We start from the raw sequence: 14,448 nt of genomic DNA, 5'->3' as shown, positions 1-14,448 counted from the left end.
CTCGGCCTCGCAGCAGTTTCTCTCTCTCTTTTCTCCAATGCCATTTATCTGCACTATCACATGCTACGCGCTGGTTCTCAGGTAGTAGTAGCCAATATTTGCGAGTTGCTTCTAACGACATCGTTCGGTGTTGGTAAGTGCGTGGCTTCGAAGGTGTGACGTGGGGGCAGATCAGACAGTGGGGCCCGGTTGTGCTGCTTGTCGCGCGCGAGGATGGAGTCAACTTAGCATCGATAGCAGTTCACTGACATGTAAACCGTGCCGTATCCTCATAGGGAGTTGGTGTTGAGCGACCGGTGACTGTGGACATGTTGAGGTTCCTCGGCCTGCAGGAGCGAACCTTCCCGAAACAGCCGGGCCCGTTGGGCGGGGGGTACCGGTAACTAGTATGGGCCCCGAGGATGCCTGGCCGCAACTGAAACCAAAAAGCGTCTGCACACATCGTGCTCTCGGAACACGAAAGAGACAATGTCATTAGCGTTTAATGTGGAATAAGAGGGATCTGCTCGCTCGTATAGAGTTGATAATAGAGCCTGCTGATAAGTCCAGGCTAAACAACGATGATGTCATAATAGCGCTTCCAGGGCGCCATCACCCAATTTGGTCTCAGTTGTAGGCACGCTTGCGCGCTCTCAATACTGGAGTGAAAGCCACCTGAAACACTGAACATGTCTCTTCATTGAAATCGGCTTTGGTCATACACTATCGTCTCTCTTGATTACAGTACTCATCATAGCATCCTCCTCCTCATCCAATGCATCTCCTCCATGGGTTTCGGCTGCCTCATAGTTCACTCCGAAGTCATCCTCGACCAAAGGTTCTTCTTTGATGACGCTCTTGGTCAAGGCGCTTCCGTCAGAGCTGCTGCCTGCGTTGGCGTTCCCAGAGGTGTTTTCCATACTTGATGACGCTTCATTGACGTTCGTGCTACTCGTCCTGTCGGCCTGCTTTGCATCTTCTTCGTGACGGAGATCGGAAACTTCCCGTCTTGCGACCTTTCGAGCTGGCCGTGGTGATGATGGAGAGGCCAGGTCTAGAGTCCGCTTTCTACAACTCTCTGGTTCTTCAGGGATCTTTTCAGCCTCCACCTCAAGTTCTGACTCTGCCTCATACTCAGCCCAAGCTTGAAGCTCAGCCTTACACTGCCGGATAGCGTCCAACCGAGTCTGTTCTAACCGCACCAAATCCGCCATGTCTGGGCCTCTAACCTTGCCGTTTCTCCAGAAAGATATAACGGGCACGATTTGTGATGCTTTAGCAAACTCCTCGGTAATTGCCGTATCTGATAGTTCCTTGTTGGAAGGTGAGATGCCGGCATCCGTGAGCGATTTTACTACTTCGGGGCTGGGTGTCTGCAACTGATCGATTCGTAGGTTCGGTCGCTTTTTGAGTAAGCCTCTAATTTGTGCCCTGTCGATTGGCTGACCCCAAAAAGTGATAGTTGTCAATTTCTCCCATTTGTGCATATTTTCCTGCTTGTTCATGTAGGACGCAAAATGGCCTTTGATCCGCCCATCTCCGCCAGAACTGTCACCGCCAGTTGAAATGGATACGATATCTGGACAATGTCCGAGAATATGAATGATTGATTTGTCCGTTAGATTGATGTTCAATAGCATGATTTCGCGTAACCCATTGTTCCGTGAGACCAAGTCAAGGACATCACCATCTGAGATATTGGCTGCGTAATTGGCGATTTCAAGACTCTGTAGCCATCCCGTATGAAGCTTTAATGACCTCATGATGTCACTAATCAAGATGTGAGCGACAGTCTTCAGTATCTATATATATTAATCGTCCCAACTTACCTAGAGATATGCACCTGTTGGCTTAGAGTAACACGAAGGACTCGGCCTCGTAATTTGTCTTTCTCTTTGTCCCAATCGGATTGGTCTTCGCAACAGAGGTACTCATTCTCGGTACAGGGTGACAAATATTGGTCCCTTGACGTCAGCGACATAGTCGGATTCTGATATCTTCGGCGTGCGCGATCGCAAAAGTGCAGCTGAACAGACAGATAACAACGAGTCGCGTCGATTCTTTTGGTATAGTGAAGTGGACGCTCTCAGCATTGAACGCGTCATGCGATTAATACCTGCCTCAGTGTCCTGTTTCGTGTCTCGAAGCAAATCACACGCGTTTCTTTATCGATTGTCGGGCAGCTTGGGTTCCAACGACTGGGTGAGCGTGATATCTTTGAGAGGTGCGCCAAATTTCGCGGCTCTCGGTAAAGGGCAGAAATGAAACAGCCCAAGCCTCGCTAGTTGTGGGGTCGTCTCAAGGCCGAACTCAAGCCGAACCCTACCGACACGATGTTCAGCGACCGTACCTTCTTCGTCACGCGTGTTGAACACGATCTGGATCAGGATGCGGCTTGTCCGAGTTCAAAGCGTTTGTGGCAGCACGCCCATCATTCATTCTCGCGTACTCCGGGAGCGCGGATCTGTGGACAGCCCAGCCCAAATGATCGTGGAGATCAGACTTGGCCCCATCTCCTCAACCACACCTGGGCACCATGCCACCTTACATGTATCAGCGTCCTGTCGTAATGACATCACATGTTCGCGCAACTTTGTTAATTTATATGAACGGCGAAGTCTGTCCCATATAATACCATCTATCTAGGTACCGTATGTCTCCAATGCATGTGGCCTTCACAGCGGCATCAGGTATCTCGTTATGTACTAGACGCAAGGCAACGAAACAACGTCGATAGCACGACTGCGAACCCAAACAATAAGTCGAATCCCATCAAGGTGCAACGGTGTAAGAGCGAACCAATTACTGTCTGAGTTGGCCAATACATCTACACCCCACCGGCACTTGTCTACCAACAACATGAGAAGAGCTCTAAATCGATAGCAGGTCAGGCCGCCACTTAGTGCACATCCCAGAAACACATTGCAGCCCTCCCTTCTTGTCCGGCTTTGGACAGTTAAGAAGAGGCATCCATTTCACAGGGGTTGGATCTAAGCGGGTCCCGCCACCACTACACTGCACCTGTATTGATAACAGTAAGCGCGTGCACAACCTCGTATAAGACATGGAAGACTTACAATCCATCCCGAGTTACATTCGCAAAGGTAAACCCATGGTTCTGTGCATTTTTCGTAACGCGTGGCACAGACTCCTGATCCGGTTTTGAATTCGTAAGCATCGATGGATATGGCGAGGAGTGAAAGCACGAAGGTGGAGGTGAGGGATAGTTTCATGACGGCGTGTGTATCGGGAAGGTAGGTGAGTGCAAAGAGGGATGGATGGTCTCGGAAACGTAAAGAACGAAGTGTCGCTCTTGACGCACCACATTCGACTTACCTTTGGACACATTTATCATATCTGCGATACGAGCACCGCTTTCAGACTTCTTTCAGGTATCGATTCTTACCGAGAACAAGCGCAAAAGGTGCCTGGTAACGTCTGGAGTCGGATGCTCGAACAAAGACGTAAGCCTTCGGTTCGTCTGGGCTTGCCCTTCCCGGCTCTTACGAACTCGATCTTCAAAGCAGACATCGTTTCAAATTTGTGTAGCGGCAACGCAGGGTACTCTTCGCCACATCTCCGTGTGAATCTCACCGTGAGCGTACTCCCGAATATATTAACTTCTTCAATTCATGATATTGCAACCGTATACTGTACAGCAAGACCATTCGTTGAGAGGACTTGTGAAGGTCCCGGATACTCATCCAAGTCAGACATGCTGGTACTGTTTTTCCTCCTTGATCGATAACTTGCCTTTACGGCTGCACAGATAAACAGATGGGCTCAATCAAGTTACTTCTTCTCATAAAACATTTTGCGATGAAAAGAGGCCCCATTCCTAAGAAACACATATTCTGGGATACACAGATCGTGTCTCATATTACCCTGTCATCATTGTAGATGTCGGTGGAAGACAGTCGGTGTTGGCACTGAAGAAATGCCCGCGCACGACATGAGATTCAGTAGGCCGTGGCGCGCTAGCCAAAACGCAAGACGTATGAGAAAGGACGTGCAGGATCGGTGCAGACTACTGAAGACTTCCATCGATGCGTTCAGTCGGGGTCTGATCGCTCTTTCCCGAATTCTCGTCTAGCTGTGACGTCGCTGCAAGTGCGGGTACGATGTGCAGAACCGAGACCCGCATTAGGGAAATGCATGAAGCACGGCTGAAGCTCGTGCTGGTACTTGGACATCTCCTACCAACGTTTCTGGAATCGATAGGTTTGTTATGTCTCTGTTCCAGACTCGACGGAGGTTTGGCGATGCGAACTCCTCCGCTCCTTCGTTGCTTCTTCATCGACAAGGGCGGGGTCATGTGCTAGCGTCAACCATGCCTCAGAGCCGCCGCACGATCTGGAGCTACGTCTTACAACCACCGGCTCTTCGATCATCGCTCACTGATACACTACACTGGTAATGGCCAGGCGTGCACCGGTGTAGCTTCCCCTCCAATGGCGTTCGCTATCCTATTGCTCGGTCATGGCCGACGTTTCCGATTGCCTGATGGCGGTCCGGTCCAGCATGCCAGGCAATGCCATTGGCCCACGGCTCTTCCCTCGCGTTGAAAGACGAAATCCCGTTTAGGACTATCGAAAGCTTTGGCGTCATGTAGCGGCCGAAAGAAGCAAGCGAGGTCAAGCGATGGCGCTGTCGACTCGGCGAGGATGCTATAGCGCGGCCCGCCCCCATATATGATCTGCGATCTGCAGCATCGAGATACCCAGCCCTGGTGATCTACCCGCGCCTGGCATCACATCATCCAGTCGTAAGCCGATCCATCATGCAGTCGAATGCCCCGACAAGCGAGAGCGGCAAGGCCAAAATCCCTCTCATCGACTTGCGCTACAAAGGATCGTCATTGCATATGGCAATGCCGGGTCTGATCTCCTAGGCGGTGCTCATTCAAGCTGAATGCTACGATGGTCACCTTCACCTCTTCAGTCGCCGACACTTGATGAAGAGGTCCCACTTATCTCATGCATGGTTCCAAGTTGCTGCATGTGCCTTTCCAGTAACAGTGCAGCGTATCGAACGGCAGCTGGGATAGCTCCTCCAGTTTGCCAAATGCTCTGAGAACGTTGCGTCATATGTGGGAATACACCTCCAAGCTGCAAGCCACGACCAGCTGGTTAATGCGAGGAGCTGACTATACCGATGGCAGTATTGATGTGCCGCTTGTGATACGCTACCATGGTACGTGGGGCAGGATGTTGGTTGACGGCACTGACAGCATAAGTACCACTTTCCGCTCACCCTTATAGCATATACATCTCAAACATCTTCACATCTCTCTCAATACCTCATATCATCACAATGACAGACACATTCGATACCACCGCCGATATCTCGCCCGAGAGACTCACCATCATGAAGCTCAAGGCCAGTGGACTTCGCGATGTCTTTTCTGAGCCTTCCTCCCCCACAGGCAACCGATCTTTCTCATTCGCCAGTCAAGCAAATGGTGGCGGCCACAGCTCATCACTGACACGTCGAACGACTCGTCAGACCAGCTCATCCTCTCGTCGAGCAAGCAGCTTCCTCCAGTCACATCGAAGCAAGATGTCTACAGAACTCACATCACAAGCTGAGGGCAAATTCTTCGCCTTGATGGACCTCATGTCTACCGCCTCCCGAGAGGCTTCCTCGCTCAAAGAGTCATGGTCTCGTATCATGGCTGAGCGAGACAGTCTCTCTCGTGAGAGGGATGAGCTTCTCATTACCGTCGAAGAGGTGACGGAAGAGATCCAGCGTAAAGAAGCTGAACACTCGCATTATGGTCATGAACACGGCGAGAGGAAGAGGCAGGTGGAGAAGCTCGTTCTTGAGCTTAACGCTGCCCTTACTCAAGTGACCGACCACAAGAAGAAGCTTTCCGATCGCGACCGCGACCTGGAGAACACCCGACATGAGCTACACGAACTTCAAAGCTCCATCACGCTCACTCATGGTGACCACGAGAGGACCAGGGCGGAGCTAGAGGCTGCGTACTCCAGGCTGAAGATCTGTGAAGGCGAACGCGATTCCGCTCGATTTGACTCAGACAAGCACCACAATGAGCTCAGGACACTTCTTCGTGAGCACACTGAGCTCAAGAGCAAGTACAACGAGACTACTTCCAAGTTCGAGTCTACTCGCAAGGAGGTCCTCACTCTTACCGACCGTATCAAGATGTTCGAGCTTGAGCGGGACGAACACCTCCACGAGAAGGATCGTCTTCACGAAGAGTTGAAGCGCGCGAAATCTCGCGTCGACGAGACAACTCGTGAGTACACTGAGCTCACTGAGCGACACGACCGTGTGCAGCGTGAGCTTCACAAGCTCAAGGAGACTGTCCGCATCATTGAGACAGAGCGTGATGACCATGCTCTGACCATTGACAACCTCCGCCGTGAGGTGAAGGCTAAGGCTCAAGGTTGGGAGGAGGCCGACGCCCGTGCTAATGAGTTCTCTCTCAAGTACGAGCACATCAAGCGCGAGGTCGTTTCCGTCAAGGAGAAGTTGAGGGACGTCGAGCTCGAGCGCACAGAGCTCCGAGACGCCATCGACCGCTCTCGCGAGGACCACCGTCTCGTTGTCATTGAGCGCGATCAAGTCAAGCAAGACCTCCACGACGAGCACCGCAAGGTGGAAGACGGCCACCGCCGCATTAACATCTTGGAAGACTCCCTGCGCCGCGCGGAGTTGACGATCACCGAGATCAAGTCTGAGATCCACACTCTGACCGAGCGCAACAAGGTGCTTTACCGTGAGGGTGAAGACTCGCGCGGCAAGCACGGCCACCTCACCGGCGAGATCAGCAGCCTCCAGGAAAAGCTCGTCATCTTCCAGACCGAGATCACCAACCTGAAGTACGCTCGCGACCGCGCGCACTCCGACCTCAACGCCTGGAAGCACAAGTACGAGGAGATCACCGAGACCATCTCCACCTACGACGACTCCTCCGCTGAGTTCGAGTTCGAGATAACCTCACTCCGCACTCTACTCAACGAGGCCCGCGAACAGAAGGAACGCGCCATTTCCGCGCGTCACGCCGCCGACCGCGAGCGCGACGAGTACATGGCCAAGTACGAGGAGAAGTGCCGTGAGATGGAGCGTTTCGAAGAGTCAGCTAGCAGCGTCTACCACGCCAGCAGTGGCGGCGCAGCCCGTGGCGGCTCCAAGATCTCCAGGGTAGTCTCCAGCGGTACCACCGTGCACAACCACAGCGCCTCTGGCGGTGGTCACAGCCACGGACACAGTCATGGACATGAGCATGGCGAGGGGAATTCTATCTTCGCGCATTAGTTACGACGTTGATCGATTGGGGTTTCATTGCTGGACGGATTGGCGCATGATGGGTGAGGAGGTGAGGAGAAGGAGGGGCGTCTTTGAGACGAGTAGGCCAAGTAGGCCCGGCACGGCGGAGACGAAATTGAGTTGTTGAGGGGAGGTAAAAATTAAAAGCTGGTATCGGTGGTAGGATAGTACTATAGCCCAAGTGTAATTGTAAAGTTTTCCAAGTTGTTTCAATGTGTGTCCTAGAGTGTTTGCTATGCTTTGCGTTAACGTGATAATGCGTGAGTTGTAGTATAGTCATGTGTGGTCGTGTGATGCATGACCTGTTCAAGTCATTAGCAGTTACTGTGAAAAGCAAGATGAGTTTGTTGGTAGTGTATATTCATGTGTAGCAGGCCGCTATAGACGTCTCGTAACGCAAACGCGAACCCTGTAGTCAAGAGGATGAGCAGGCTGAGCACAACCCCGTCGTTCGCCTCATTGACCGTATGCCCTGCAAGTAATGAAAAGCTTTGTACAGGAGCTACGTGATATCAGAATGAAGATGCTACTTCGCTCGCTCAGCAATGCAAAATCAGAACGGAAGCAGACATGTACCCTCCAGCTAGACACAAGTCGTCTAGCTGAAGATAGCAGCAGCCGCGGAAGGCCTGGGGGGAGTCGGGTTGAGAAGACCATCCTCCTCTTCAACATCTAGGGGAGGGCTATCGTCGCGGACCACAATGTCGGTGTCGATGGTAGTGAGAAGGGTGTCGCCATCCGCGTCTGCCTCCATCTCGACGTCGTGCATGCTCATCTCAACCTCCTCGTGTACCGGCTCGATGTTCTCGTCGTTCTCGCCATCGTCTGGGTACTGAGGCTCGTCGTTCTCGGGGAGCTCTTCGGGGAACTCGTCGTCGTTTGCCTCCTCGGGTGAGTCTTCGGCGTACTCCTCTCTCTCCTGCTGCTGCAGCGCGGCAACAGCCTGCATGTCTTCCTCGTCTTCAACGAGGTCTTGTTGACCGTTCATGTCGATACCGCCATCGCTGTCCTCTTGGTATTGATCACGATCTTGCTCTGAAGACACAAGCGCATCCTGGGCATCTTCAACTTCAACGACTACGCCGTCCTCTTGCTCCTCTGCGGCAGGAGACTCGTCGGCTTCGATGAGATCGTGGAGGTATTGGTCGATCTGCGCGATGTATCGGTCGGGGATTTGGCGCACGGTGTGGCCGCGCATCTTGCGAGGGGCGAGAGGCTTCGTGGACTTGGTCACTTGTTTCGGAGGAGGGGCAACAGCGGCAGCAGTCTTGGGTGGCCGTCCGCGTCTGGAGGTTGGCTTTGGAGCTGGCTTTGGAGCTGGCTCGCTCTTCTTGGCTGGCAGTCGGGTGCGCAATTTGGATCGCATACGTGGATCGAGGCGGCGAGCAACGGGCTCAGGCTTGGCCTTGTTGGTGTTGCGAGGAGACGACCTCTTGCCGATGCGAGGGGAGCCAGCGACGCGGTGAAGGTCGACTGCAGCGCGCGCTGGACGGCCACGCTTGGGTGTAGCTGGAGCTTGCTCTGCAACAGCCTCTTTCTTGGGGCGTCCACGACTCTTGACTGGGGCATCTTCTTCCTGTACGGTGACGGCGTCCTTCTTGGGCCTTCCTCTGCCCTTCTTGACTGCTACTACTGCTGTCTCTTCGACGACAGGCTCCGGCGCAACCTTGGCCTGGCGACCGCGTTTCTTGGGCTCCAGCGCGGCCTCAACGGGCTCTTCAGCTTGTGCTTTCGCAGGGCGACCGCGCTTCTTCGGGGGCTCGGCGACGACGTCGGCAGCATCGACAGCATTAGCTTTGGCGGCGCGACCTCGCTTCATTGGCAATGCGACAGGCGCTTCTTCGACCGCGGCGGCGGCCTTGCCGCGAGGAGTACGTGCTTTCGGGGGCATTGCAGGGTCGCGCTGAATCTTGAGCGAATGCGCGATGGTGATTGAGTATCGTGGCGCGTTATAAAAACGCGTTAAGTTGCTTGGAGAAAGTCGCGTTGGTGTCGGTTGGTGGAATTGCGGAGCGCGCGTGGTGGAGTCTCACTCTCTCACTCACTAGCGCCGTCGCAGTGCACGTGTAGGAAGCCACTAAAAATGTTGCACCACTGGAACGTTGTCTCAGTATGGGCTTGGAGACCTGCCTTCACCTCCGAAAGCTCTTGTTGAAGTGATACTTCAGTATTGGCAGTCGTTCCAGCCTGTCACTCCTGGATGCATGCAAAATGAAGTAGCTGGCGATGCGTTGGTAAGAATTACAATATATTACATGTAGCAAACTTGAACCTGCTCTAGGATCAGGCGCTAATTCTAAAGAGGGTCTAAAGTTGTCTAAAGATGGAACTTTTAGAGATGAATAGAAAAGATAAACAAAGCCAAGACTCCAAACGTTAACCAAGGACTCAAATGCAGTCGTGAGCAGAAGGCAATTTGGTTCCTGAGCGCCGAACAGCAAATTCACACAGCCACCCACTCACTCCGCCTTCTTACTCGCCTTGGTCCTCAGCTTCATGAGAACATAGACCAGAGCGTAACTCGAGATGGCGAAGATGACGCAGATCGCCGCGTCCCTCCATCCGTAGTAGTAGTCGTTCAAGTTGACCGTGTACAGGTAGTCGCTACCTCTGGTGTACTGGCACACTCTGCAGTCGGAAGTAGCATCAGGGTTGACGAGGTTCGTGCGACTGCCTGGTCCAGCCATCCACGCTGTCAAGTATTCGGAACATGTCTGGCCAGATGGAGGATCGAACATTGCAAACTCCGACTCGGAGCAGTTGATCTCCCAGTCAAAGTCTGTGAAGACGAGCAACGATCCCATGAGGTAGTTGAAGGGGTTCAGCCAGTACATCCAGTATCTCCAGAACTCTTGGATCTGCGCATACGGCACCAGTACACCACAGAAAGAGACAAGGACTCCGATGATGAGGGGGTTGACCAGCGAGGCAAATACAGCGTTCGGGGCGTACGCAGCAACGAACTGGCCGATTCCCGTGTAGATGAACTGATAGATGAGCATGACGAAGAACACGGCGCCTGCCTTGTTGGAGTCCGACGGAAGACCAGCAGTGTAGTAGAAGCAGACGTAGTAGAGAACGGCGCAGATGATGAGGTACGGAATCTCGGAGACGACGAGGCCGGTGACGAAGGCGATCCAAGAGTACATCTTCGACTTCTTCTCACGTGTTTCGTAGATGTCGCGACGGTCGATGAAGAGGGGCTGTAGTTGCGCAATAACACCTGGTGCGACGAAGATGTAGTTGAACAGAGAGAAGAGGACGAGCTGCTGGTCGGCTACGGTGTTGCCAATCTTCCAGAAACTGAACCCAATCAACAGTGCGGTACCGATGTGAAGGGCGAACTTGTTGTTAACGTAGTCGACGTTGCGGTACATGCTGACGTTGGCCCTATTGGTGACAATCTTGGTTTGTGTCCAGAGACTCGTCGCGAACTCATGACCGTCGTCCGTGGTACCGGGCTCTTTGCCAGCAGCATCGGTGATGATATGATCGAGGTCTTGGTGCATGCGTGCAGCTTCTGGCGAGTCTAGCCATACTTGGTGCCAATCTTTGCCCTGTGTGCCTGTAACCACGTCGATCATGTGTTCTGCTGGGTTGGCACCCGGAGGACATGGAGCATCGTATCGCTCAAAGTATCCCTTAATGGTAGCCGCGTTGTCGCCGATGTCACCGAAGTACACGGTCTTGCCACCCTTTGCGAGAAGCAGAAGGGTGTCGAATTGGGCGAAGAGCAGAGCAGACGGTTGATGAATGGTGACCAAGACAGCCTGGCCAACGTCGGCAAGCTTGCGAAGGAATCGAACAGTGTTGAAAGCGGCTTGGCCGTCCAAACCAGCTAGATAGTGTTAGCGATGTACTCGATAGGTGGTAACATATACTTACAGGTAGGCTCATCGAGGAAGATCAAGATGGAAGGCTTGGAAACAAGCTCGACACCAATAGTGACGCGCTTGCGCTGCTCAACCGATAAGCCAGCTCCAACGCGACCAATCAATGTATGTTCCAGGTCGTGCAGCTCGAGCAGATCGATGATAGTGTCGACGTAAGCCAGCTTCTCCTCGCGTGGGGTGTCGCGGCTTTGACGAAGGAGGGCGGAAAACTCGAGTGCTTCCCGGACGGTCGCGAAAGGCTCGTGGACATCGAGTTGCTCGCAGTAGCCCGCAGAACGTTGGAATGAAACAGGAAGTGGTCGGCCGTCGACAAGGATCTCTCCATGGATAGTACCATCAGTCTTTCGCTGAGCCAATACGTCCAAGAGGGTCGTCTTGCCAGCACCAGATGAGCCCATCAAAGCTCCCAGCATCCCAGGTTTGACGTAGCCGTGAACATTGTCCAGGAGCGTGCGGTCACCAGATGGGGTCTTGACAACGTAAGATAGGTTGCGCCAGGTGAAGACAGAGGTGTTGCGCATGAGGTTGGCACTCAGGTCCTGAGTTTCGGTAGCTTTCTCGTCAGCGCCGTCGGTTCTGGGGCTCTTCTCATTTGCCTGGGCTTCTTCATCGCCGGGTGTAATAGAGCGTGGGACCTTCTTCTTGTTCTCACGGGGGATCAGGAGAGCGCCTCCAGAGCTGGCCGAGTCATCCCATCGGAGTGTGAAGAAGATTGTGAGGCCCACGAAGAGGAACCACCAGGCGAACAGAATACCGACGTTGCGCCAGATGTGGCCCTTGGCGTAAGAAAGACTCTCCAGGTAATCGTCACCACTGACCGAGGTAGCTCCAGGCTTAGCTCCGCCAACACCTGCGCAAGCTTGGTTGACGCCGTTCTGATATTGAGGAAGGAAGTTCGGGATGAGGTTGCTGTTGACACAAGGGATGTCTTGACCGGAGAACTCGTTCGCCATCAGAGATTCGAAGCCATAGCTCAAAGGATCAATCCAGTAGATCCAAACGAACCATGGATGCATCGCGGGCTTCGGGATCTGGTAGCCGATGTAGAGAATGAGAGCTGTGATGGAGAAACCCGAAACCTTGGAAGCGGCGTCGAAGTTGGGGAAGGCGGCGCCGACCATGCGGAAGAAGGCAGTCATGACGAAGGTGACGACGTATACGACAAACCTGTCAAAGCGTGTTAGTACGATTCATGTGTAAGATAAGCTTCTATCGCCTACCATGCAGTAAAGAAAGCAGCAGCTGTAGCCTTCAAAGCCACCATCCAATACAGCACTACCATAAACATAGTGACTTGGAAGAGTAGAATCGGCACATCGGCTGCGATCTGGGCGATACAGAAAGCTGCCGGGTTGTAGAAAGCGAAGTTCTTGTGTTTGGCGAGGATGGGGCGACCGAAGAAGCTGTCCGTGACCTCCGACATGGCCAGCAATGCGTTGAAGAGGAGAGCCAAGAAGAGAGCTCCTCCCTTGACGAACAGACCAGATGAGGTCGCGGGGGCGTTGTAGAAGAGCGAACCGGCGATCTAAAAGCGGAGTCAGCCATCAATTCGAATACATCTTGTGATATTGCATAGTCGCTCGGAGAGGGATGGTGAGACTTACGATTGCCTGGAAGAGTGTAGAACCTTGCTTGATGATGAACGTCGCTTTGTCTCCCCAGAGGATCTGGTATTGCCGAGCCACACAGGCTTTCACCTGGTTATAGAACGAGACTGTCATGGGGGATGATGCTGGAAGATGCTTCGACTTGTCTATCGCCATAGCTTCGACAAAGGACTTGGTGTTCGACTTTGCGGCGTCACTTGTGGGATATGACAGTTCTTGCTCCATGGCAGCCTTGATGGAAGACCGTTGGTAGGCCTGCTCTAGCTCAATGTTGTTGCGTGGGAAGCCTTCAAATCCGGATCTGATCTGTCGCTCAGATGGTACTGTCACACCAGTGAGGAAGTCGGCAACGTTCGCACCCTCGCTGCACACGAATCCCTGCTCTTCCATGAAGGGTCGAGCTTGTTCGCGAGTGCCGTAGAAAACTTGCTTGCCCTCGTCGAGCACGAGGACTTTGTCGAAAAGGTCGTAGATACCGTTGCCTGCCTGGTACAATGTGACGATTGTAGCAATGCCCATCGCGTCTGTCAAGCATCTGAGAGCACGAGTGTACTCTAGAGCAGTACTTGCGTCGAGACCACGTGTGGAATTATCCTGTGTCATGTCAGCGTCCATCATTGCGGACCCGAAGAAGCTTATCATCCTTAGCTTCATGAATAGTTGGTGAACTTACCCAGCAGGCTACGCTGGCGCGATTGGCCAAAGTTTCGATGATAGAGACTCGTTTGCGCTCTCCGCCAGATACACCGCGGACGAAGGCATCGCCGACCTTGGTGTCCTCGGTGTGAGATATTCCCATAGAATCCATTAAGAATGACTTGAACTTCTGGCGATACTCCTCGGGAGTTGCGGAATCCCTCGGAAGAGTACGTGGGATGTTCAGTCTTGTAGCGAAGTCCATGGTCTTGCCTACTGTGAGCGTAGGGAAGAAAAGCTCCTCTTCGGTGTTGATGACAATGTTTCCGCGGTATTTTTGGGCTTCTTTGGCGTCCATCGAGCCAAAGTGCACATCGCCTTCGACTTGTGCGTACCCCTTGCGCTTGTTGGCGAGCATCTTCAGTAAGGTGGTGCATCCGGATCCAGGCCTTCCCAGCACCAGCAGCATCTCGCCCGGCTGTACGCTGCCGAAGCTGTTGTCGAGAATGGTCTTCAGTTCTGGTTTTTGTCGCGACTCCTTGATCTGCTGTGGAATGTTGAACTGGCTGAGCACATTCTCCTGCAAACGTGCGTCCGAAGGCACCACTTTGACAGTGAGCCCGCTCCATGTAACACCAAGTCTTCGTCCATCGGTTGGATCGTTTTGCTGGAGATCCTTCACATCGCTTGCCAGCCTCCACTCATCCACCTTGGTCTTGGCGGAATCGCTGTCTGCACTGTCGTCTTCTCGTTGGATGTTATCGTCTTGTCTTGATTTGCCGGAAAATGTGCGGGATAGTGTTCGCATGATGTCTTCACCAGCGCCGGAAGGTATGTTCATACCGCTGCTCCTCCTACGGCCCTCCATTTTGGCGTTGATCGAACAGTCCGTCCAGGATTCTCGTCTTTCTGAGATATGATGATAGCGACTAAAGATCGGATCCCGGAATTAGAGGTGAAAGCTTCAAGCAGGTACTACTCAAAAGAATATTGGGGTTGTAGTGATATACATGAGCCTATGGGGACTGCTGTGGGTC

General features: G+C 53.1%; 4 protein-coding genes across 4 annotated transcripts; 1 reads left to right on the top strand and 3 right to left on the bottom strand.

Moving 5' to 3' along the window:
* Positions 1–695: 695 nt before the first annotated feature.
* J4E84_004077 (uncharacterized protein) lies at positions 696–1,636 on the bottom strand (the record flags this gene model as incomplete). Its single annotated transcript, XM_049386685.1, has 2 exons — positions 696–1,558; positions 1,633–1,636. The coding sequence occupies 2 exons, from the start codon at positions 1,634–1,636 to the stop codon at positions 696–698; spliced, it is 867 nt and encodes a 288-aa protein (XP_049245455.1).
* A 3,656-nt stretch (positions 1,637–5,292) lies between these two features.
* J4E84_004076 (uncharacterized protein) lies at positions 5,293–7,263 on the top strand (the record flags this gene model as incomplete). Its single annotated transcript, XM_049386684.1, has 1 exon — positions 5,293–7,263. One exon carries the CDS (start codon positions 5,293–5,295, stop codon positions 7,261–7,263), a length of 1,971 nt encoding a protein of 656 aa, XP_049245454.1.
* A 610-nt stretch (positions 7,264–7,873) lies between these two features.
* Positions 7,874–9,166, bottom strand: J4E84_004075 (uncharacterized protein; the record flags this gene model as incomplete). Its single annotated transcript, XM_049386683.1, has 1 exon — positions 7,874–9,166. One exon carries the CDS (start codon positions 9,164–9,166, stop codon positions 7,874–7,876), a length of 1,293 nt encoding a protein of 430 aa, XP_049245453.1.
* Positions 9,167–9,734: 568 nt separating this feature from the next.
* J4E84_004074 (uncharacterized protein) lies at positions 9,735–14,279 on the bottom strand (the record flags this gene model as incomplete). The annotated part of the gene is made up of 5 exons (XM_049386682.1): positions 9,735–11,113; positions 11,161–12,335; positions 12,389–12,693; positions 12,773–13,369; positions 13,449–14,279. 5 exons carry the CDS (start codon positions 14,277–14,279, stop codon positions 9,735–9,737), a joined length of 4,287 nt encoding a protein of 1,428 aa, XP_049245452.1.
* Between the last annotated feature and the right edge of the window lie 169 nt (positions 14,280–14,448).

The sequence above is a fragment of the Alternaria hordeiaustralica genome, assembly GCF_023758085.1.
Source record: "Alternaria hordeiaustralica strain BMP 2776 chromosome Unknown scaffold_6, whole genome shotgun sequence".
Lineage (NCBI taxonomy): Eukaryota > Fungi > Ascomycota > Dothideomycetes > Pleosporales > Pleosporaceae > Alternaria > Alternaria hordeiaustralica.
The sequence above is the reverse complement of the archived record's forward strand: the minus strand, read 5'-3'. Positions and strand labels throughout refer to the sequence as shown.